The sequence below is a fragment of the Vicugna pacos genome, chromosome 16, assembly GCF_048564905.1.
Source record: "Vicugna pacos chromosome 16, VicPac4, whole genome shotgun sequence".
NCBI classification, from domain to species: domain Eukaryota; kingdom Metazoa; phylum Chordata; class Mammalia; order Artiodactyla; family Camelidae; genus Vicugna; species Vicugna pacos.
Window position 1 is genome coordinate 44,664,569 of NC_133002.1, and position 23,509 is coordinate 44,688,077.

The window sequence follows — 23,509 nt, forward strand, 5'->3', positions numbered from 1 at the left end:
AATAAATAAACCTAATTATCGCCTCCTGCAAATGATCATTCATGCAATTTTCAAAGTGGTGAAGCTAAAATGAAATAAAGAAATTAGGCCAGGAGAGTAGGAACATGAACTAGCAATCCACAAGAGCTTGACCAATAGCATGCAACTGCACCAAATATTTTGAGAATACAAAGGTCCTTATTCAACCCATGTTTAAACGAGAAAATATTTGCAGATAGAAAGAAAATAACCTTGATCTTATAAGTTCTACTACTTGATGAAAGGTGAAGTGATAAAATAGCATTGTAGTAAAATATGAGTACTTGTTGGAATAATTGTTATTTTTAAATACATGGTTTACTGAGAACTAAAAGCTACTCTTTGCTCTCTCTTTTGAGTAGATCTTTCTTTATAAGTCTTCAAAAACAAGATAGATCCTCACCTGCCTCACACATTTGGATGTGGAACCACCAGAGAGAGGAATAGCTGGAATGATTTCTTTTGTTCTAATATCTAATATCTGATTCCCTTTGTATACCTGGATCATAGCTTCAAAGTGGTTTCAGTGACAGCAAAAATTATTGTATACAGTTGGCCCTCCATATCTGCAGGTTCTGCATCCATGGATTCAACCAATCATGAATTGAAAATATTGAGAAAAAGATTTTCCAGAAAGTTCCAGAAAGCAAAACTTGAATTTGCCACTGCCTACAAGTATTTACATAGCATTCACATTGTATTGATAACTATTTACATAGTGTTTACACTGTATTAGCTATTACAAGTAATCTAGAGATGACTGAAAGTATATAAGAGGATGTACATAGGTTATATGCAAATTCTGCCCCATTTTATATAAGGGACTTGAGCATCCTTGAATGTTGGTATTTGTGGGGAAGTTTGGGGGGTAGTATCCATGGAGACAATCCTCTGCAGATACTGAGGGATGACAATATTAATGCATATGGTTTAGAGAGCATTCGTCAATAGCACTATATGTACAATACCACCAAAAACAGTCATCTTGAACATGTTTAGATCCATCAGCTCAGGGACAAAATAATGCAAGTATCACCCTGTCATTGTGTCTTGGGTAAAGTCCAGTCTTTATTATCGGGTACCACAGTAAATTAAATTCATCAATTGGAGTGCTATCTATTACTCCTAGTTTTGTTGTTAACATCTACCTGTGAACCTGGAGTTACCATAGATTAAGTTTGCTTGTTCCTCATCTTCACATTTAGCATACTTCGTGTTCCAGGTACAAGTCAGAAGTTCACCTATAAAATACACGTTCCATAATATAGCCAACTTAAATTAACTTTCACAATGTTTTTGCTCTAGAGCATGAATGAAAGGAGGATTAAATGAAGAGTCACCTGACCATGACTTTCCTTCTATTTTTTGGGATTTGGGTTCACAGGATTTGTCTTTCTGAACTTCCTTTTTTGCAGTTTCTAAAAGGCACAAAAGAAAATGTCTATTAATTGGACATTATATACTCTATTATATATACTAAAGTTAATAAATGAGAGAAATGCCTTGCATGTAGAACACCAAAAACTTTCTTTCAGGTACTTTCCTATATATATGTATAGTGTCATAATCAACCACAATGGTATCAGTTAATAACTTTAGTTGATCAGAACAGATCTGTGACAAAGGCTATTTGTTGTACCCAAATTTGGCCATGCAAAATGAGGGCTATATTTTCTATCCTCCCTAGCAGTTAGGTGTCACTGTATGCCTCAATTCTGCCCACTGAGCTGTGAAGGGAAGTGATGTGATGCCTGTCCTTTCTCCTTTCTCCTCACTTGCTGGTCAGAATGTGGACATGGTGGTGAGCTACCTTGGACCATGTGGTTGGAGGAAACACAAGATAGAAGGAGCTTGAGTCACTGCTGATTTCATGGGGCTGAGCTGTCATATACCTTTTGAATTTCATACAAAAGAAACCCCTATCTTGTAAGACATTGTTATTTCGTTCTGTTTTTGTTTGTTTTTTAGATACTATCATTTAAAAAATTTTTTAAAGAGTGACATTTATTTATTCAGGTTTTGTGTGTATGTATATGGGGGAGGTAATTAGGTTTATTTATTTCTTTATACGTAGAGGAGGTACTGGGGATTGAACCCAGGACCTGGTGCGTGCTAACCATGCACTCTACCACTTGAGCTATACCCTCCCCACTAGACATCATCATTTTGGATCACTTACATATAGCCAAAATTAAGTCCTCACTAATATAACATCTGATTGAATAGTAACATCACTAATTTTTTAACTGTATCCCTACTATGTACAGAGAGCCAGAAATTAGTAGCTTTGTTTTGTGGAGAAATAAATATAACGCTGAAAAAGTGAAAGATTTTAAATTATTGATGTAGAATCTAGAACACAGGTTATCTTATTGCTTAGGAATTTTAAATAAGAATTTTCTTTGGGACTGTGGAACTTTAGAATTAAAGAGTAGAGCTAAAAAAATTATGCCTAACTGATGCTCTAAGTAGCATTGAAAATTGGCTCTCTAAAAGATTAGAAATTCTTCAATAAAAAGGGCATAAATTGGCATAGGTAATTCAGAGGGAAAGTCTTCTGCAGAATAAATATTTGAAATGCAAGTTGCTTTCTGTCTTAAATATGACTCCCAGAGACTCTTCTAGAACATCTTATATACAAACGAAAAAAGTGAGATACTTTTAAAATTTGAAATCAAATAAATTTTTAAAAGTGGTTTCTAGTATCAGACACCACATTTAAAACAAAAGGACTTCTACTTCCCTTTCATAGTCCAATGAAAATTTCCACATGTAACAGTACCAGAGTTCTTCCTTACAAGTGGCTTCTAGTGTAAAAGGAATTCTAGGTAAATTGACAACAGAGACTTTCTGATTTGCATGTAATTGACTGCTCAAGGTCTAGACTCATGTTGAGTAGCAAAACAAGTCTGAAGTTTGCGTGACCTTATATGTCAGAAAAAGATCCTAATGGAAATAAATATTTTCTGAAAAGACTTTAAAAATCACTCTACAAAACAAGGGGCTGATGTAGGAAAAATGTGTTACTACCTGAAAGATGACTTTTTCTGTTTGATACTGAAATTTTCTCTTGCAGTTCAGAATTCATGAATAGATGCTCTTCATATATTTGTTCCTGAGTCCTTTCTTCCTGTGGAGGGACTTTAATGTCCTCAAAGGAAATATCCTCCCTAGATTTTTTACTTTCTATTAAGATACCACTTTTTCTTGATTGTGAAGTGGAGTCTATGTCCTGTTGTTTTTCTGGAATTGTCTCTCTGTGTGGTTGTTGTTCTGCAGTTGACCCTCTGCGTGGTCCTTGTCCTGTTACTGACTCTCTGCGTGGTCTCAGACCTGCACTTGACCCTCTGTGTGGTCCTTGTTCTATTACTGACTCTCTGCTTGGTCCCTGTTCCTCAGGTGACTCTCTGTGTGGTCCTTCTTGTTCTATTACTGATTCTCTGTGTGATCCTTGTCCTGTTGTTGACCTTTCATATTGTCCTTGTGCAATTATTGACTCTCTGTAAAGTCCTTGCTTTGCAGTTAATTCAGCATGGATTCCTTGCAATAGTCCTTGTTCTGGTATTGACTCACTATGTGGTGTTTGTTCTGTTATTAACTCAGTACCTGATCCTTGTTCTGGAGTTGACCCTGTGTAGGTTCCTTGTTTTGCTACTGATTCCTTGTACAGTTCTTGATCTCCAGTTGACTCTCTGTCTTGTTCTTGTTCTTTGGTTGAAATTCTGTCTGGTTCTTGTTCTACAGTTGTCCCTCTCTGCTGTTCTGGTGGGCTTTGTGGTAGTGTTGATTTTCTACGTTCATCATGTTTATGCTGATCTTCCAGATTTGCTAATAACTTACTTTGGGTTTTGCTAGCATGTTTGTTGGAAAGTAATATATTCATCTCTAAGAGCACGTTGTCAAAGTCTTCATAAATGTGTTTCTGATTATCCATGTCTCCCCAGAACTCAGGCAGGTCTATCTCTCCAAATTCAATGAATGGCCCTAATGCAGAAAACAAAAAATTTACCTAAACAACTGAGCTTATAATGCAGAATCAGAGCTAGTAAATTAATGTGAAAAAGCAATAGGCACAGTGATTGTAATACAGGCCTATTGCTTTGAATAAATATCAATTACCTTTCCCAGCAATGTGATAAAAAGCAAAAAGGCATCCAGAGGAACATAAAAGATGCTCACTACTATAAATTAGAAATAATCCCTTCCTAAAAGGTATGGTTATGGGAATGAACATGATTCTTTTGCTACTTGGGGAGTTCCTTAGACTGCCAAGGCAAATAGAATTTATCCTCTACTCTTGGCCCTCCAACAATAAGCATAGCATAGGGCTGAGGAAACAGACAAGCATCTTCCACCTCAACTATCTTTTCAATATCTGCAATGTCAAAATAAAAGCAAGTCTCTGAAAATCTTTTACTGAGTTATATTTTTCCAATATTCATTTTCTCTATGTTCCCTTTTCCCTGTTTCTTTCTTCTTCATTCCTCAATTCTTTTTCTCCATAACTTATGCGGACCCCTGGTTCAGAATTTTAGGGAAAGCATTTATGAGAATCCCACTGTTAAAGAGCAACAACAGGAAAATAACCCTGATGTTCAGGGTTATAGACAATGGAACTCATGCTACAAGACTGTCCCTCTTCTTCCCAAAACATTTAGTATTTAAGCTCTAAAACTGTGATTCCCACAATTTTCAGGAATCCTCTATGTACATTACCCATAGATTTTTAAGTATTAAGTAATACATTTTCACACAGTAGTAAATTACTGACATTCTTTGGAAAACCCATCCATTCAAAGGCTTTCTCTTTAAAAAAATAAAAATACAGCCCACAATCCTATTTGTTTTGGTAGTAATATACAAAAGATATTTTTACTGTGTAAGCACAATAAAGGTGTATAAGTAAAAATGCTTGAGAGAGAGAGGTGTTGCCAAGATGCCAGAGAAGGAAGACCCTGAGCTCACCTCCGCCCATGGGCATACCAAAATTACAACTATTTACAAAGCAACTGTTCATGAGAATGACCTGAGACTAGCAAAAAAAAAAAAAAAGATTTTCCACAACTGAAAACATAAAGAAGGAATCACAATGAGACAGGTGGGGAGGGGCAGAGATATGGTTAGGTCAAGACCCATAACCCCAGGGAGGCAACCCACAAAAAAGAGGGTAATTACAATTGCAGAGGTTCTCCCCAAGGAGCAAGGGGTCCAAGCCCGACATCAAGATCCCCAGCCTAGAGGTCCAGCACCAGGAAGATGAGTCTCCAGAAGATGAGCCCCCAGAACATCTGGCTTTGAAGGCCAGCAGGGCTTATAAATGGGAGAGGCAGAGGGCTATAGGAAGCAAGAGACTGAGCTCTTAATGGTCATGTGCAAAATCTCAACAGTCTAACACCCAATACAGATGCAGTAATTTGAAAGGAGCCTGGGTCAGACCTAGTTGCTAATCTGGAGAGGAAGGAGGCAATTGGGACTTCTTTTGGAACACAGATGCTGGTGGCAGCCATTTTAGAGAGCTTTCTCTACCAGAAAGACACTGGTGCTGCCAAGCATCATTTTGGAGTCCTCTCTTTAGCCTGTTACCACCAAAGGCTTACCCATTCCCCAGTGGGCCAGCACCAGCTCTGGGTAACCCCTGGGACCTGCAGCCAACTACATGGCGACCCAGCCCTGCCCATTAATGGGCTGGCACCAGTCCTGGGACCATATGGGCTGTGCAGCCAGCCATGCTAGGACCCAGTCCCAACCATCAGTGGGCCAGCACCAGCCCCAGAACCCCCTGGGCCATGCAGCCAGCCACACCAGGACCTAGCCCAACCCACCAGTGTGCCAGCAGCCACATCATGAGGCAGGGCCTGGCAGCCAATCAGGCCAGGGTTCTGCCCTGCCTACCAGCACACATTCAATAGTCAGCCCTGACATAAAGAAGGGCCCACACAGCCCACATAGAGCATATAGCTCTGGTAAACAGAGGCGAGTGTACTGCTGGGATGTCTTCTACATAAGTCCACTTCTCTAAGATCAGGAAACATAAAGTACCTACCTAATACATAGAAATAAGCACAGAGAATTAGGCAAATATACAATAAAAGTAGTAAATCAATCACTTACAAAGGTAGTAGGAAGGTTAAAAGACAAAAATAGTAAAATCATCTATATCCATAATGAGTAGTTAAAGGATACAAAAACATTAAACATGAGTGGGTGAGTAAAACTGAAGGTTGTTAGAACATGTTTGAACTTAAGGGATCATCAACTTAAAATAATCATGTATACATAAGTAGTTATATATGAACCTTAGGATAACCACAAACCAAAAATCTGTAATAGATATACATACACACAAAGAGAAAGAAATCTATAAAGTAAAGGTAATAATCAAAGATAGTGATAATCAAATTGCAAGAGAAGAGAGCCAAAAAAGAACTTCAAAAACAGCCAGAAAACAAATTTTTAAATGGCAGTAAATACATTCCAATGAATAATTACTTTAAAAGTAAATGGTCTAAATGAATCAAAAATCATACAATGACTGAACAAATATAAAAGCAAGACCTGTATCTATGCTACCTACATAATAAAGGCCATATATGACAAACCTACAGCTAACATCATGCTCAATGGTGAAAAGCTGTAAGCATTTCCTCAAAGATCAGGAACAAGACAAGAATGCCTACTCTCACTATTTTTGTTTAACATAGTATTGGAAGGCCTGGCTACAGCAATAAGACAAGAAAAAGAAATAAAAAGAATTTAAATTGGAAAGGAAGAAGTAAAACTGTCACTCTTTGCAGATGACATGATATTATATACAGAAAATCTTAAAGGCATCACAAAAAATCTAAGAACTAATAAATAAATTCAGTAAAGTTGCAAGATATAAAATTAATATACAGAAATCTGTTCCATTTCTGTACACTAACAATGAACTATCAGAAAGAGAAGTTAAGGGAACAATACCATTTACCACTGCATCAAATAGAATAAAATACCTGGGAATGAATCTAATAGGAAGGTAAAAGACTGGTACTTGGAAAACTATAAGACACTGATGAAATAAATTGCAGATGACACAAATGGAATGATATACTGTGTTCATAGACTGAAAGAATCAATATTGTTAAAATGATCATACCACCCAAGATGATCTACAGATTCAATGGAATCTCTGTTAAAACACTAATGACATTTTTCACAGAACTAGAACAAATAATTCTAAAATATTTCATGAAAACACAAAAGACTCTTATAGCCGAAACAATCTTGAGAAAGAACAAAGCTGGAGACATCACATACCCTGATTTCAAAATATTCTACAAAGCTACAGTAATCAAAACAGTATATTACTGGCATAAAAACAGAATGGAGATCAATGGAACAGAATAGAGAGACCGGAAATGAACCTACACTTTTATTGTCAATTACTCTACAAAAAAGAAGGCAAGACAGCCTCTTCAATAAATGGTTTTGGGAAAAATGGGCAGCTATATGCAAAAGAATCAAGCTGAATTACTCTCTCACACCATATACAAAAATGAACTAAAAATGGATTAAAGATTTAAATGTAAGACCTGAAAACATTAAACTCCTAGAAGAAAACATTGGCAGTATGCTCTTTGACATCTTTCTTAGGGGTATATTTTTGGACATGTCTCCTCAGGTAAGGTAAACAAAAGCAAAAATAAACAAATGGGACTACAGCAAACTAAAAGCTTTTGTACAGCAAAGGAGACTATCAACAAAACAAAAAGGCCTACTGAATGAGAGAAGATATTTACAAATGATATATCTGGTAAGGGGTTAATATCCAAAACAAAGAATTCATACAAACCAACATTAAAAAAACAACCTGATTAAAAAATGGACCTGAACAGACTTTTTTTTCCTAAGGAAGATGTACAGATGGCCCACAGACAGATGAAAGATGCTCAACATCACTAATCATCAGGGAAATGCAAATTGAAACTACAATGAGATACCACCTCACACCTGTCAGAATGTCTATCACCAAAAAGACAACAAATAATAAGTGTTGGCAAGAATGTGTAGAAAAGAGAACCCTCATGCACTATTGGCGATATTGTTAATTGGTGCAGCAGTTATGGAAAACAGTATGGAGATTCCTCTTTAAAAACAGAACTGCCATATGATCCAGCAATTTTACTTCTGGGTATTTACCTGAAGAAAACAAAAACAGTAATTTGGAAAGATATATGCACCTCAATATTCATTACAGCATGATTTATGATAGCCAAGATATGGAAGTAACCTAAGTGTTCATCAACAGACAAATGGATAAAGAAGATGCAATATATACATACACACACACACAGACACACACACACAGAGGAATATTACTCACCCATAATAAATGAAGTCCTGCCATTTGCAACAATATGGGGGTGATAAATAAGGCAGACAGAGAAAGACAAATACTGCATGATTTCACTTAAATGTGAAATCTAAAGTGCAAAACAAACAAGCAAAACAAAACAAAAACAGACTCACAGATACAGAGAACAAATGGGTCTTTGCTAGCAGGGAGGCAGTTGTGGCGTGGGTGAAACAGGTGAAGGGAATTAAAAGGTATAAGTCTCCAGTTATATAATAAATAAGTCATGGGAATGTAATATACAGAATAAGGAATATGGTCAATAGTATTGTAATAACTTTGAAGGGGGACAGATGGTTACTAGACTTATCATGGTGATTATGTCCTAATGAATGAAAATGTCAAATCATTATGAAGTACATCTGAAACTAACATAATATTGTACAACAATTATATTTCAATGAAAATGCTTCAGGAAAGGAAACATTTTTCTTAGAAATCTTAGAATTCCAAGTTGGACATTAAAACTGGAATTACCATTACCAACTTAATTTCCCAAATATCCAGACTGTCAATAAAGCACTCCTTCAACTGAGAATGAATTTAAAATTGAGTTCTAGAAGACTTCTGACCTAACAGCTTTTAGTATTGCACTATAGTGAAAAATACATCTAGATGTGATGAAGAGTGAATTTTGGGGAATGAAGAACTAAATGCAGCTATCATGATCTAAGGGAGATGTTATATGAAGGGATTCCATGGGGATAGAATGACCTCGTATTATTGTATCAGTGTCCTGCATCACACCAGCTTGAGCATACTCCCTCTGGGTGGCACTTACACTGTCTTGGGTTTCTGAGTAAACTTCGGAGCACTTCTGAACTTTGGTCATAGAATGTTTCCAGCAAGGCCAATGTCCTCTGCCGATCCAAAAACCCTACCTAAGCAGAAAGTTTGCAATTAGCTGTTATAGGAGATTTAAAATTTTTATGTAGATGGAATATTGAAGATATCATCATCACCACCAGCACCATAATCATGTAAATAAAAGCTGCAAATCAAAATCAGGAAAGCTGTATCTTTCCTTTAGGCTTATACTCTACTTCCCCTTCTGTGACATGTCAAAATGCCTTGCACTTAGTAGGTGCTTAAATATTTGTTGTTACTGACTCAATTGCTAAAATCAATATATGATGTTCAGTTCTTACCTAATCTGATCTGTGTATGGCACTTGGAATAATTAACTGCTCCCTACTTGTTCTTGTTTTGCATTGTTTTCATCTTGAGAAAAAATTTAATTATAGAAACATACAGAAAATGATAAAACTAACACTTGTGTTCCCAACACCCAGAAATGATGTTTGTTAACATTTTACATATGTATTTTAAATACTGATATCATAGTACATGTGTCCTTGCTTTTACTTACTCAACATTGAGATCTGATTCATGTATGTAAAGAAATATATTTTATTCCTTTTAACTGTTGTATGGTATTCTATAATATGAAAACATCCTAATTTTTAGAAACATCCCTCTATGGATGACCATATATACTATGTAAGATCCACTCAGATAAAGATACAAAACATTTTCACCATCGCAAGAAGGTTTCTTCATGGTTTCTATTAGTCAATAATTCCCCTGAATGTACTTATTACCCTGATATTTATCACTATAGATTAGTCTTCTTAAATTTCATATAATTGGAATTATATAATATATACCCTTTTACTTAAACATAAGATAGGACACCATAAATCTCCTAGAAGAGAATATAGGCAAAACATTTTCTGACATAAATCGTAGCAATGTATTCCTAGGTCAGTCTACCAAAGCAATAAAAATAAAAGCCAAAATAAACAAGTGGGACCTAATTATACTTACAAGTTTTTGCATAGAAAAGGAAAGTAGAAACAAAACAATAAGACCATCTATGGACTGGGAAAAAATATTTGCAAATGACATGACTGATAAGGGATTAAGTTTCAGAACATACAGCTTTTAAAATTCAGTAACAAAAAAACCGAACAACTGAATCAAAAAATGGGCAAAAGAGCTAAACAGACATTTCTCCAATGAAGACATACAGATGGTCAACAGGCATGTGAAAAAAATGTTCAGTATCACTAATTATTAGAGAAATGCAAATCAAAGCTACAATGATACCTCATTTACACTGGCCTTACACTGGTCAGAATGACCATCATTAAAAAATTCACAAATAATAAATGCTGAAGAGGATGTGGAGAAAAGGGAACCGTCCTACTCTGTTGGTCAGAATATAAATTGGTACAGCCACTATGCAGGACAGTATGGAGTTTTCTTAAAAACTAAAATATACTTACCATATTATCCAGTAATCATACTCCTGGACATAACATCCAGAGAAAACTATAATTCAAAAAGACACATGCACCCCAATGTTCACAGCAGCACTATTTACAATAGCCAAGACATGGAAACAAACTAAATGTAATTGATAACAAATCAAATCTGAATCTGATGATAACAAAATACAGTTTGTATTTTGTATGTCCTATTCTCCTCCTAGTAATTCATTTTCATTATCAATCCACAACAGATTGGATATTAAAAATGTCACCATCAACAATGGCCTAAAAACTGGTCCTTCACAACAAATAGTCTGGGAAGCACTGCTTTAAGGGTCTTACCCTACCTTCCCACGGTCACAATGCAGGAAGAGTTCAGCGAACATCTGCTTCCTCATGTCAGTTTTGATGACTTCCCTGAATTCTTCAGCATAGTGGCAAAGGTGCTTAAGGAGCTCCTCAAACATTTCACTTTTAAAGTCTGCAATGTGTGAAGAGATGAACTGCAGAGAAAAAAAGGATAAATAACCGATACGAAACTGTGCTATTTACTTGGATTTTTCCCAAGGATTCAGTAGATGTGCATGAAATTATTGGCTGCAACTTTCCCCCATATCATCTACTTGTCACTTAGATAAAGCATTTTCCTGTTAGGGCTATTCTACAGGCTATGCTGCAGAGAGAGGCGAACAGTACAGCCCCAACACCATACACCAGTAAGACCAGGTATTTTTGGAACAACTTTCCTCTAGATCACATCAGTGTTATACGGGGCAGTTTTTAACCTCACAGTATGAAATAGCAACAGTCATAAAATGTTGCCTTTAAATTAATAGTTCTAAAACTTGAATGTAGTATTTCTTTTGATGCATGTGATATGAACATGTGTTTTCCAAGACTGGCTACATTTAACTGTTGGAGTATAAGGGACAGAGGATGTGGGGTTTTTTTTTGTTTTTGTTGTCTTCTGATATTGCAATAAGCTATCCTTTGCCTATGATTTGTTTTTTCTTTTGAAAGTGTAGAGTCTGAAAATATCTATGCTTTTGGGCCATTTCTCTGGAGCCCTGTTGAACAGATTCCCAGAAGGGGGATTGCTTGCTTAGAAGGTAAATGTATCTGTATTTTTGATAGGTTTTGACATCAGGCTTGTACCCTTTTGCACTCCCACCACTAATGTATTAGTTTCTCCTTGGCCTCATAATCAGTGTGTATTGTCTTCTAGATTTCTGCTAATTTGATAGGTCAGGAACATTACAATCTTGATCTACGCGTGACTGGAAGTCTCTTGTGGTAAAGAGAAATGGATCAAGCACTGGAAGAGTTTCTGAGTGGACTCCTGTTTAAGTGGTAGCCCAACTCACAAGTCAATGATTCTTCCTCTGCCACAAGCACAGTGACAGTCAAATTTGTACTGAATGATTCTGCTTCCATAGCCAGAAATAATCAAACCACGGGAAGATACTTAACCTAAACAAAGCCATTCAGATTCTCGACACTGGGAATTAGGAATTAGGACTGGAGAATGACCAGTTGGTCTCTAAGAGGGGGTGGACCTGTGAACATAACCTTAAGATTAGTTGGGTGTCCAGAGTCCTCCATGTGAACTAAGGATGTAGAAAAATCTGTAAATAGAGACAGATGAAATGGAAAGCAGAGAGAGAAGAGTCTTGTTCTTCCATTCCCTCTTCTAGTCTTTTCCCGAAGTCAGACCATATTTCTGCCTTTGGTTTCTGCACATTTCATTTTCAGCTATGTTAGCTAAGGCTGGTTTCTGTTTCTTGCAATTAAGGAATAACGACCAATACGGTTTGTTTAAAATGTATCATTTTTTGGACATATTTCATTAACATTTGAAATGAAGATTACAGCTGATATTTCACTTCCTCATTAATACCATCTAGGCAAATTTAGGATATATTATGTAAGAGATACATTAGGCTTGAATCCATGCTAAGAATCATAAGTCATTATTCAACTGGCATAGAGATCAAAAGAAGAAAATTTAAAGCAGACCAAAGGAGCTTTTCTAAATATTTCATTTCCTTGGATACCTAAACCTCCTAATTGTCATTATTCTTGATGGATCAATGAGCACAATTAAGTTCTTATCTGTTACCTTGGGAAGCAGAATAGCATACTGGTTAAGAACTCACATTTTGGAGCTTGTCTGGGTTCAAATACCAGTTCCCATATTTACTAGCTGAGTAAACCTGGACAAGTCACTGGACTTCCCAATTCCTTAATTTGTGAAGTGGGTACCACAGTAGCTGTCTCAGCGGGTCATGGAGAGGATCCTGTGTATGTACAGAGCATAGGTGTTTCACGCAGTAAGTTCTCTGCAGTCATTGCTCTTGTCTCCTCTTGAGTTAGGTAAGAAAGTGACCAAGAAAGTTTTCTTTATAGAATAAAAATCCTCTCAGCTAACATACGTATTTAGAAGGAAAAACCCAATGAGATCAATGGTTCTCAAAGTGTGGTCCCTTGGGAGCTTGCTAGAAATGCAAATTTGGGCACCCTATTCTAAGCCTACTGAATCAGAAATTGTGGGGAGACCCAGAATCTATGTCTTTAAAAGCCCTCTGGGTGATTCTTACGCTTAAATTCACTAAAGTTTGAACCAGATGATCTGGGGCAACTGGTCCTAATTATTTCAGCATTCTAAGATCCTATTATTCAATCCTTTGTGACTTTTTGCTTAAACAGGAGGTACTTTTAAAAATTACTGATAAGGTAGAATTATTGAATAATTGACATTTTCTGGCAATACTGTGGCTCAATCCTTTAATGCTGAAATAAAAATTACTGATTCATGAAAAGACACATCTTGTTTTATATTAAGCTTTTGGGAATTGACCTCAAAGCCATATGAGTTCTCTGGCTGTGGAAATGCTATTAAATCAAGAATTAATTTAACTGTTTCTCCAGGAGACACTTTAACATTCTGGATTTATAGCCTATGGGTTTTCTGAGTGAGCATGTTCTGTAAGCGTGGGCTATAAGACTAAAAGACTACCAGTTGCCAACGGAACTACAAATCAAACTCCAGATAGAATAATTATAGCAGTTTGCCAGAATCTCTTGTAAAAACAGAAAAAGTGAAAACATATGGTAGGCTTTGTGTTTTCATATCCTCCCAAGGAATGAATCAATTAATATCTATAAACTCCGAAATAATTGCTTAGATTAATTTAAGAATATAATTAACTACTAATGTCCTTCAGTTTAATCACTTTGTGAGCTGTTAAACATTTGAACTGTACTTAATCAAATTGTCTGTATGTGCTAGTCCAAATGTAATGAATTATAGGCTTTTCCTTTCTGACTTGGAAACCAAACTGTTGAGAATGTGGTAAATGTCACATTTAACAGGTTGGTAACTACCATTAGATTCTATAGCCTTGGGATTCACACATATTTAATTCCCACTTGTCCTTGGTGAGCAGGCGATGGGTGGCCAGAGTTTCCTCAATGATCAGATGGGAGATAAGGTCAAAGAAAATGAACTCCTCAATTAGAGTGACCAGCTGCCTCATTTTGCCTGAAAGTCTCATGTACTGAGAAATCCTTCAGTCAGTTCCAGGTAAACCAGGATGGTTTTAAATCCTCTTCTCTGATCCATGCTAATGGTCTAATCCAAACCTCTGGAAGCATGCTGTGCTGTATCCTTCTTTATATAATAAACTGTCTCTGTAAGTATCTGCAACGGAAACTTTGCAGCCTTTGTGTCTTTGAAATCTTTTTATCTCCATCCCACTGGGACAAACATAAACTATATAAAGGTGTTATAATTCTGTGGTATGCATTCACCCATTCTTGATCCTTTTATTGTATTTAGATAATCACAAGATAAGGAATATCTAAATGTTTACTATAGATAACTGGGAATGGTGAACACAAATGACAATATGAGTCAAGATTCTGGTGCCCAGAATGAGCAGAACTGATAAGCAGGAAACACATCCCTGGAGAACAGTCCTTTAAAAGGATTCACTCTTGTCTGAGAAAACTATACTTTGTATTACTTTGGAGGCAAGAGTTTAGGGGACTAACTATGAAATAGGATCAGGGAAAAAACATCTATCAGTCCAGAGCCAATAGATAGCACCAGTAGAAACAGAAGTGTGTCAGTCTCTGAAGCCCCCAGAGTTGGGAAGGATGATCTGCATTGATAAGAGGTCAGACTCTTTCACCTCCTCACTCCAGGGTCTTTGGAGGCTCTCCTCTACCCGAGGCCATCCCTATCCTTCACTCCATGAACCCTTGTTACACTAAAGGTCTTGTATACAGTCATCACCAATGGTTTAGAGATAAGAAAGTTCCTTTCCCTGATAATGTGTGGTGATGCTCTCTTCTTCAAGGACCATTTTCCCCCACAGAAATAGTTACTCTTATTAAGAACTCCATTTCAGGAACTTTGAAACCAAACACCCCAGCCACTATGCAATATATTGCTTCTATTTGGAAATGGATTTCAATTTCCAAACAACCAATCATCTTACAGAAACTGTTTTTTGGAGACGGGATACAGCCATTTGTGGAACTACCATTTAAAAAATTATGGGCACTTTGACAACTCAGGGTAAACTCTGCCTTAAAAAGCACTAAGAAAGGGGTGGAGGAAGGAGAGATTAAGAGTTTGGGATTAACAGATACACATTTAAAAAAACAATACTAAGAAAAATTTAGACAGATTTACCTCTTAGACTTCTCTTGAAAAAGATTATTAGGAGATTCTTAATCAAAACAAAGGGAATTTGTGGAGTTCAAAGAGTCCAGGAAATTATAAAAGAACCCTCTTACCTAAAAAGTTAACTATATTTTCTATAACCACATTAATGATGTTTAGTTAAAACAAATATACCTGAAATGATTTTCTTCTCTTTTACTTGAAATAGCTTTCTTTCTTTCTTAATTTGCTTACATTTTGATCCTTCCACTCCCTGTAGGCTACTCTGGTTCCACCCGGTGTATGTATGCACATGGACATAAATGCCTGCATACACCCACCCACAGGCACACTCCCACACAACAATGTATTATTTGGTCCTTAAGGGTAAGAAATACAACTCTAATTTTCACATCTTTCCTAGCACAGAGAGCAAATAATATACCTTTAAGAGACTGGAAGCAAATATTCTAAAACAGTTATTTTTAGTCTTCATTTACTCAAATAAAACAGATAAAAAGTAAGAGAGAGGTTATAGTCAACAAAAAAGATCATCTGTTCATTTATCCATCAGAAAACAGACATGCTAGGAAAATAATATACATTTGGAGTATCTGTGACCATTCATTCTCTCCATTTGTCTTTTCTCTATATTAATCATTACTCAGTGACTCCACTTTCTCCAAACAGGCTCCATCCTGAATGCTAATCATACTGCTTTTTACAGAGGGGCAATTGCATGACATAGTATCTCCACTGGGTGGCACCTGTGTCTAATATGTTGACTTTAAACACGACATTTACAATTTCATTTTACTCCACTTTCATTAAATGAGTACTGACAAAATAGCCTAAAGCAAATCTCTTTAAAAGCAAGTATTCCATCCATGTTGTACACGTGAAACTTATAAACCGATGTTACCTCAATAAAAAAGAAAATTTTAAAAAACAAGTGTTCTAAACACAACTTCCATGTCATATGTCATGTTTTAATAATTTATTGATCAGGTAATTAAATATTTTCAATAAATTTTTGTATATAAGAAGTAGTTTCTTAGCTTCTTTTGATGTAACAGCTCTTCACTCTAATGAAAGTGCCTGAATATGTGCTGTTTGCATTTCAGGAAGAGAAATCGGGAAATGTCAGAAAAACTAATATTAATAGCCCAAATCATCCATTAAAACAAAAACGTATTCATACACACATACACACACATATAGATATTTACATCTGCAAAGGTATTATGTAGAACGTTAATGAGTTTGTATCAAGTATACATCACCCTCATCCATCTTCTCCTTTAATTATATGGACATACATACAAACATACACATATATACATATACATATCATATATAGATATATATGTTTATTCATATATGATATGTGTATATGTTTATATGTTTAATGTATATGCATATACTTGTTGAATTAATCAAATGAATGAAGGGAGAGAAAAGTAAAACTGATATCATTACTAAATCACAACATTCAATACCAGAAAATAATTAGGAAATGTCTATACTGTTTTGAGGTGAAAAGAAGATGTGACACAATTACAGTATACCCATTCAAGGTATAGTTTTAGAGGCAATATGCATGCATATTCAACATAAAAGAAGTTAGAAGATACAGTACCCTTGTGATCTTCCTGAAAAGATGACTTTACAGTGAAGTTAGCCAATTGAGAGATGAATCAAAATAAATAACTCAGAAATATCAAAGTCATTGTAAAAGGACAGAAAGTGAGCCTCAAATCCACTTGAATATTAGACTAAGATTAGTCAACTATGGGAACTGTAATTATAGAGAAGAAAGTGAATGGTGTAAATCTGGATAAAATAAAAATTTTAAAGTAACTAATTAAAATTGGGAAATACAAGAAAAAAGATACGAGGAAATGTTAACCTTCATCTTTTATAGTAGGATGTCAACTGTTGTTTCTATAACTGAAATATGTGATTTAAAAAAATAATGACTGCAAGCTTTTCTGATCTTTATCATATTGTCTTTTCCTAGAATGATTTTAGAATAACTTTTGGGCAGATATGTTCAATTTCAATAATTCCCTTATTTTTACTTCAATTTCTCTTTTTTTCTGTTGGAATCAAGTACAATTAAGTACTTTTTACTTTAAGTAATTAAATTTCTATAATAGAATTTATGATCATCTACATTGCTATATACTCATCTGTCTACTGAGACATAAAATGTAAAGCTGTTTTAAATGATGTTCACCTAAATGATGTTTATCAATGGTTATTTCTGGGTAAGAAATTTATGATGATTATTAAATCCCCTTCTTAGTACTTCTATGTCTTGTTTGAATTATTTTTTGAGCATGATAATTTTTATAAAACTGAAAATTTTTTCCTTAGAAAAATATTTCATGATGTTAACAAGAATTAATTCCAGGTTACAAGAATATATACATTGTTATTCTATTTTCATATTTATCTGTGTTTTAAAAAATCTTTACCCCATCACATTTTAAAAAGTTTTAAGATTATCATTTCTCATCTGAGTAAACATTCAGTAGCATTCCATAAAATTAAATGTAAGATTTTAACCCAAGAACTATTAGAGTATTTTTAAATTTCTAAGTAATTGGGCTTACATAATTTTAAAATTTATTATGTTCCAGTTTTATTACATAATAATAAGAGACTATAACATGTAAGATTTCTAGTTTTTGGAACTTATAAGGTTTTCTTGGTGGTCTATTTATGATAAATTTTGATCAATATTCCAGGAAAACTGGAACAGGGTCACTGTAGGGACTGAAGCTCTATGCATACTTATACAATGTCTTATTGATAATATTAACAAGTTCTTTATATTCTCATTTTTTTTTTGCCTCTTTGACTTATCAAATACTTTTTTTTAAAGTTTTATTTTTTCACATCATACATAAAAATTAACTCAAAGGATCAAAAATTTAAATAGATGTATATGTAAGAGTAAGCAGTTTAGGATTGGCTAGCTCAAAAAATCCCAGGGGAGAGGGCATAGCTCACGTGGTACAGTGCATGCTTAGCATGCACAAAATCCTGGGTTCAATCCCCAGTACCTCCACTGAAAAACCAAATAAAGTTAATTACCTCCCCACTGCAAAAAAAAAAATTATTAAAAAAAAAAATCCCTGCAGGCTTTGGGGCATAGGGGCAGTCCCTAGTTATATGGCACCTGGACTTGGGCTGACTTAGGGAAGAGGAAATGTTGACTTGGTGAGTGACATTTATATAAGGAGGTGGTTCAGAGCATGTGCTCTGGATCACAGAGGAGATACAAACAATTCTGGCCGTTAGTTGGCCCGGTGACTAATGGATGCCAAATAGACAAATATAGAATATAAGAAACCAGAACATAATTGAGACAGGATTGTCAAATTCTTATCTATCTGGTAATCATTTCAAGAAGGATTCCAGAAATCCTTCATACAGAACCTTGAAATTGTATATAATGCATAGACATCACCTTCAATGGAGCAAGGATGTAAGAGAGGAGAAGGAGAAAGTTATCTTGACTCAGTGACTCAGCAGAAAACAAGGGGAATTAGAGGAAAGACATGAGAGGAAAAAAAAACAGGCTACAGAAGACTTGGGACTCTGGTGCCATTAAATTGCTTCTTTTGTTCATTCCCTTACAATAGAATCATACTTTCTCAGGTGTAGACTTTGAAGCCAAGCTGCCTGAATACTAATTTCCCCAGCTCCACTAATTGTGAGACTTTGTACAAGTTATTTATCCTTTCTGTATCTCTGTATCTTCATCTATAAAAGTAGGAATAAGAATTGCTGAGATTATCTGAGCTAATATGTAGATAGCTTTGAACAGCACCTGGCCCATTGGAAATGCTTTGTAAGTTTTAGACCTCATTATTATTTGTATAATCAGATTTCACTGAATATGAGAAGGTGGTTTTTCTGATTTTACCCGAAGGTGTCAGTAGAAGTTCTTCACATACATCGTGAGTACCACTGATTGAAAGAAATTGCAAGATGCCTTTGATTAAAAGATGTAACCTTTCAGAAGGGTTAAAATATTTTAAAATGTACATCTTAGAATCAATAAAATAAATCACTATGCTTTCATTTAATTCTAAGTTAATGTATATGTGAAATTAACCAAAAGACAATTGAAACTAGCAAAATAATGTAACTTCTTACTTCTATAAATTCCATTTTGTTCAATCTTGGTTCCATTGAGTCGGTAATATCCAATTCTTTGCAGCATTCTTCTAATTATGGAATAAAGATTATTTGATAGTTTGGTTATAATACATTCATATTTTATATTCATTTTATAGTTTCCCCAAAAGAACATAAAATTCTTACTGTCCATCAATATTTGTAACAGAGTAAATGATGTTTAGTTAGATAACATTCTGATTACTACAAAATTATCATTTTGCCTGGCTTCTATTTAAGCAAGCAAACCAAACACTGAAAAGAACATGCCTACATTTTTAACAGCCATGTTAAGATAAAGCAGAAAAAAACAGGCACATCAGTAGTTATAAAAGACTAAAAATACCTGTGTTGCTTTATGTTAGCATTTATGCTAGCAAGTCCTAAAACAAAACACTTCTACAGACTTTCTTTCTGAATATTTATTTTGTCTTTAATATTTTTAGATTAAATTTTGTCTTCAATGTTTTATGTTAAATAAATAATATATGAATATGTTCTTCTGGTAAAATATTCAAATAATATAAAAAGATAAGCAGTAAAACTTGAAAATGTACCTTTTTCCCTACCTCCCACCAGCACTTTCACTCCCCTCTCCTCCAGAAGTAGCCACTGTCAATGGTTGGTTGTCACTCTTCCAGGAAACGTTCTATGCATTTTCATATGTGTGTATGTGTGTGTATACATTTTTTGTTTTTCTACACATAAAAATGATCATGTTGATCTGTAACTTGCTTTTTTCACATAACCATTCATCTTGCAGATCTTTTCAAGTAGGATTTGAAGCTCAGAGGGCAGGTTTGGGATGGAAATATGAATGAGAGCCAGCTAAAGTCATAGGTTTAAATAAGAAAACCCAGGGAGTGTGTAAAGTGATAATAGAGTCAAAAAGGAAACTCTGGAAAACAACATTTAAGGTACAAATAAAAGAAGAACAAAGAAATTAAAATGTTAAGAGGTGATCAAAAATAAAAGAAAAAATGAAGAGAAAGTGATATCACAAAAGCCAAGCAAAAAAGAATTTCATGGATAACAGAGTGATCAATAACAGTGAATGTGGCAGTTAGTTCAAATTTGATTTGAACTTCCATTTGATATGACAATTATATGATCCTACTGACCTTACCAAGACACAAACACATAAGTTGTATGAAAGCTCATAATAAAAGAATTAATACACCAGTTTCCTCTCCTACTTCCTACTTATTATGGGCTGGTACATAAAAAGATTCTTTAGTCACTCTTGATTTTTGTTAATAATTTATTATGAGATATCAGGTATCATCATAAGAGGACTGTATAAACTTTACTATAAGTTTACACATTAGATGCTCTTATCCCCATCCCAGAATTTCCCTCAAGCTCTGGAAGATTATACGAGCCAGACTCGTTTCTATCTACAACAGTTGTTATTAAGTATATGTGTCTGTCCCTTGGCTGGACTTGGAGCAACTTAAGGGCAAGAAATATGTTTTAGTCCTCTTTGCATCCTCTACCCCATCACAGTATCTGGAACTAAGTGAGGGCTCAACAAATATTGACAGAATGAAGGAATGGCACAGAAAATAAATACTATATAGTATAGGAGGTGAGAGGAGAAGAAATCATTGTCAATCAGAGTGTCTGAAATTTCTCTAATTTTATCACAGTCTCAAGTAGAGCTCTCTTAACTCATTCCTTCTGTACTTACATAAAATACTAAATGAATAAAAGAAGTTATTTCAAAGGTTCTCTGAAAGAGGAGTTGAGGTTGTGCTGTCTGTGGAGAATTAAAATTTTTAGATAGGCTGCAAACAGGTAAAAGGAGAAAAGGTTGTCAGCAAGGCCCAAATCATGTTTGGGGACCAGTGATTGGGAAGATAGGAAGCATATTTTATTTTTAAAGGTGAGAACATATTTCAGACATCTATAGTTATCAATGTAATAAAGTGGTCAAAATTCAATTGCTACTGTTGGTGGGAATGTAGATTAGTGCAGCCACTATGGATAACAGTATACAGGTTTCTTAAAAAAACAAAAATAAAGTTACCATATGACCCAGCAATCCCACTTCTGGGCATATACCCAGAGAAAACTCTAGTTCAAAAAGATACATGCCTCCCAATGTTCATAGCAGCACTATTGACAGTAGCCAAGACATGGAAGCAACTTAAATGTCCACTGACAGATGAATGGATAAAGAAGATGTAGTATACATAGTGGAATGTTACTCAGCCATAAAAAAGAATGAAATAATGCCATTTGCAACAAATGGATGGGGCTGGAGACTTTAGTATTAAATGAAGTAAGTCGGACAGAGAAGTTCAAATATCCTATATATCACTTATATGTGGAATCTTGAAAAAATGATACAAATGAACTTATTTATATACCAGAAATAGACTCACAGACATAGAAAACAAACTGTGGTTACCAAACGGGAAAATGGTGTGGGGAGGATAAATTTTGAATTTTGGGGTTTACAGGGTACTATACTCAATGATCTTGCAATAACCTATAATGGAAAAGAATCTGTAAAAGAATATATATATACATGTATAACTGAAACTAACACAACATTGTAAATCAACCATACATCAATAAAAATAAGTTCTAAAAAAGAAAAAATTCAATTGAAAGAATCAGTTGGGTATAAATTATGTAAATCTTATGACCCAAACTCTAGTTCTTATTCAACAAGTCATATTTTTTTGCTTAATCTCCTATAAAGAAACTTTTGAGAACAAAATCATCAAAACCTGTGGTTCTCCATAGGTGTAGTACTGTCTCCCGCTCCCCTCAGTGAGCATAGTGGAAATTGGCAGGTGAGTTTTTGTTGTTACAATGATGGGGAGCAGGAGGAGGGGCAGAATTCCTGCAATTCCTGCACAATAAAGACTTTCCCCCTCCTGCCAGACATTTAAGTAGGTGAAAAATTTGCTTAGAATAATTTTGAGTCTAGAATCTAATTCTACTTTACGTATAAACACAGACCATATTTTTGCTGTTGAATTTTCTTTTTTTTAACATTTTTTATTGATTTATAATCATTTTACAATGTTGTGTCAAATTCCAGTGTTCAGCACAATTTTTCAGTCATTCATGGACATATACACCCTCACTGTCACATTTTTTCTCTGTGATTTATCATAACATTTTGTGTATATCTCCCTGTGATATACAGTGTAATCTTGTTTATCTATTCTACAATTTTGAAATCCCAGTCTATCCCTTCCCACCCTCTACCCCCCTGGTAACCACAAGTCTGTATTCTCTGTCCGTGAGTCTATTTCTGTGCTGTTGAATTTTCTAAGAAAGTAACTACTAGGAAAATTTGACAGAAGATTGTACTTTGCTTCATGTTGGAACTTTACTGAGAGTTGTTCACCATTTTAATAAAGTGTATAATTGAAGGTAATATCCTAAATTGCCTCTGAACTCCAATGTAACACACCTGTATTAGTCTACATTTGTAGCTCTCCTGTTCATGGGGTTTCTACATATATATATAAATCTATTCATTTTGCCCATATTTCAAAATGGCAAATGCAAAGAAAATGGCAGATCGGATATAATTTTACTTTTCTTGTATCTAAACATTCATTATAAGTAGATACAAATGTCTGACTACTCCATATGTCTTTTAGTGAAGTTGTAACTGAGTTTTACATATTGAAATACAATACATATAATTGTTATGTCTTTCATTGTGCTTCTCCTTTATATCACAGTTATGACATATCTTTCTTTTAAAAGTCTGTGTATGCAAGCAATATTTTCTAGCAATTTGATAGAAAAATAAAGGGTTATTATAAAATATTTGTAATACAATGGGGCATTCAACTAAAAGAATTAAAAATCACTGATTGTTTCTCTGTTTTTCTACATTCTCCATCTGTTAAAAGCAAAAGAAATTAAGTACATCTATAAGAGCTTTGAATAATATTTACCTCAATATTAGCCATCTTAATTCAGCATCTCTCCCCA

The 23,509-nt window shown here is 34.9% G+C and overlaps 1 protein-coding gene across 8 annotated transcripts in view; it reads right to left on the reverse strand.

The window, feature by feature from the left end:
- The window catches only part of EFCAB5 (EF-hand calcium binding domain 5), an 83,831-nt gene that overhangs the window by 29,508 nt on the left and 30,814 nt on the right, over positions 1-23,509 (reverse strand). For 6 of the 8 annotated variants that reach the window (XR_012059722.1, XM_031685351.2, XM_072939119.1 and 3 more), the window contains 6 exons: positions 19,523-19,593; positions 11,031-11,186; positions 9,192-9,291; positions 3,049-4,002; positions 1,359-1,436; positions 1,167-1,259 (listed from right to left, as the gene is read on the reverse strand). Coding sequence is in view for 7 of the 8 variants with exons in the window: in XM_031685351.2 (XP_031541211.1) it covers positions 1,167-1,259; positions 1,359-1,436; positions 3,049-4,002; positions 9,192-9,291; positions 11,031-11,186; positions 19,523-19,593 (1,452 nt within the window). In the remaining variant the exon portion in view is untranslated. The remainder of the gene's footprint in view (positions 1-1,166; positions 1,260-1,358; positions 1,437-3,048; positions 4,003-9,191; positions 9,292-11,030; positions 11,187-19,522; positions 19,594-23,509) is intronic. The other 2 variants (XM_072939121.1, XM_072939122.1) reach the window with 2 other exon arrangements.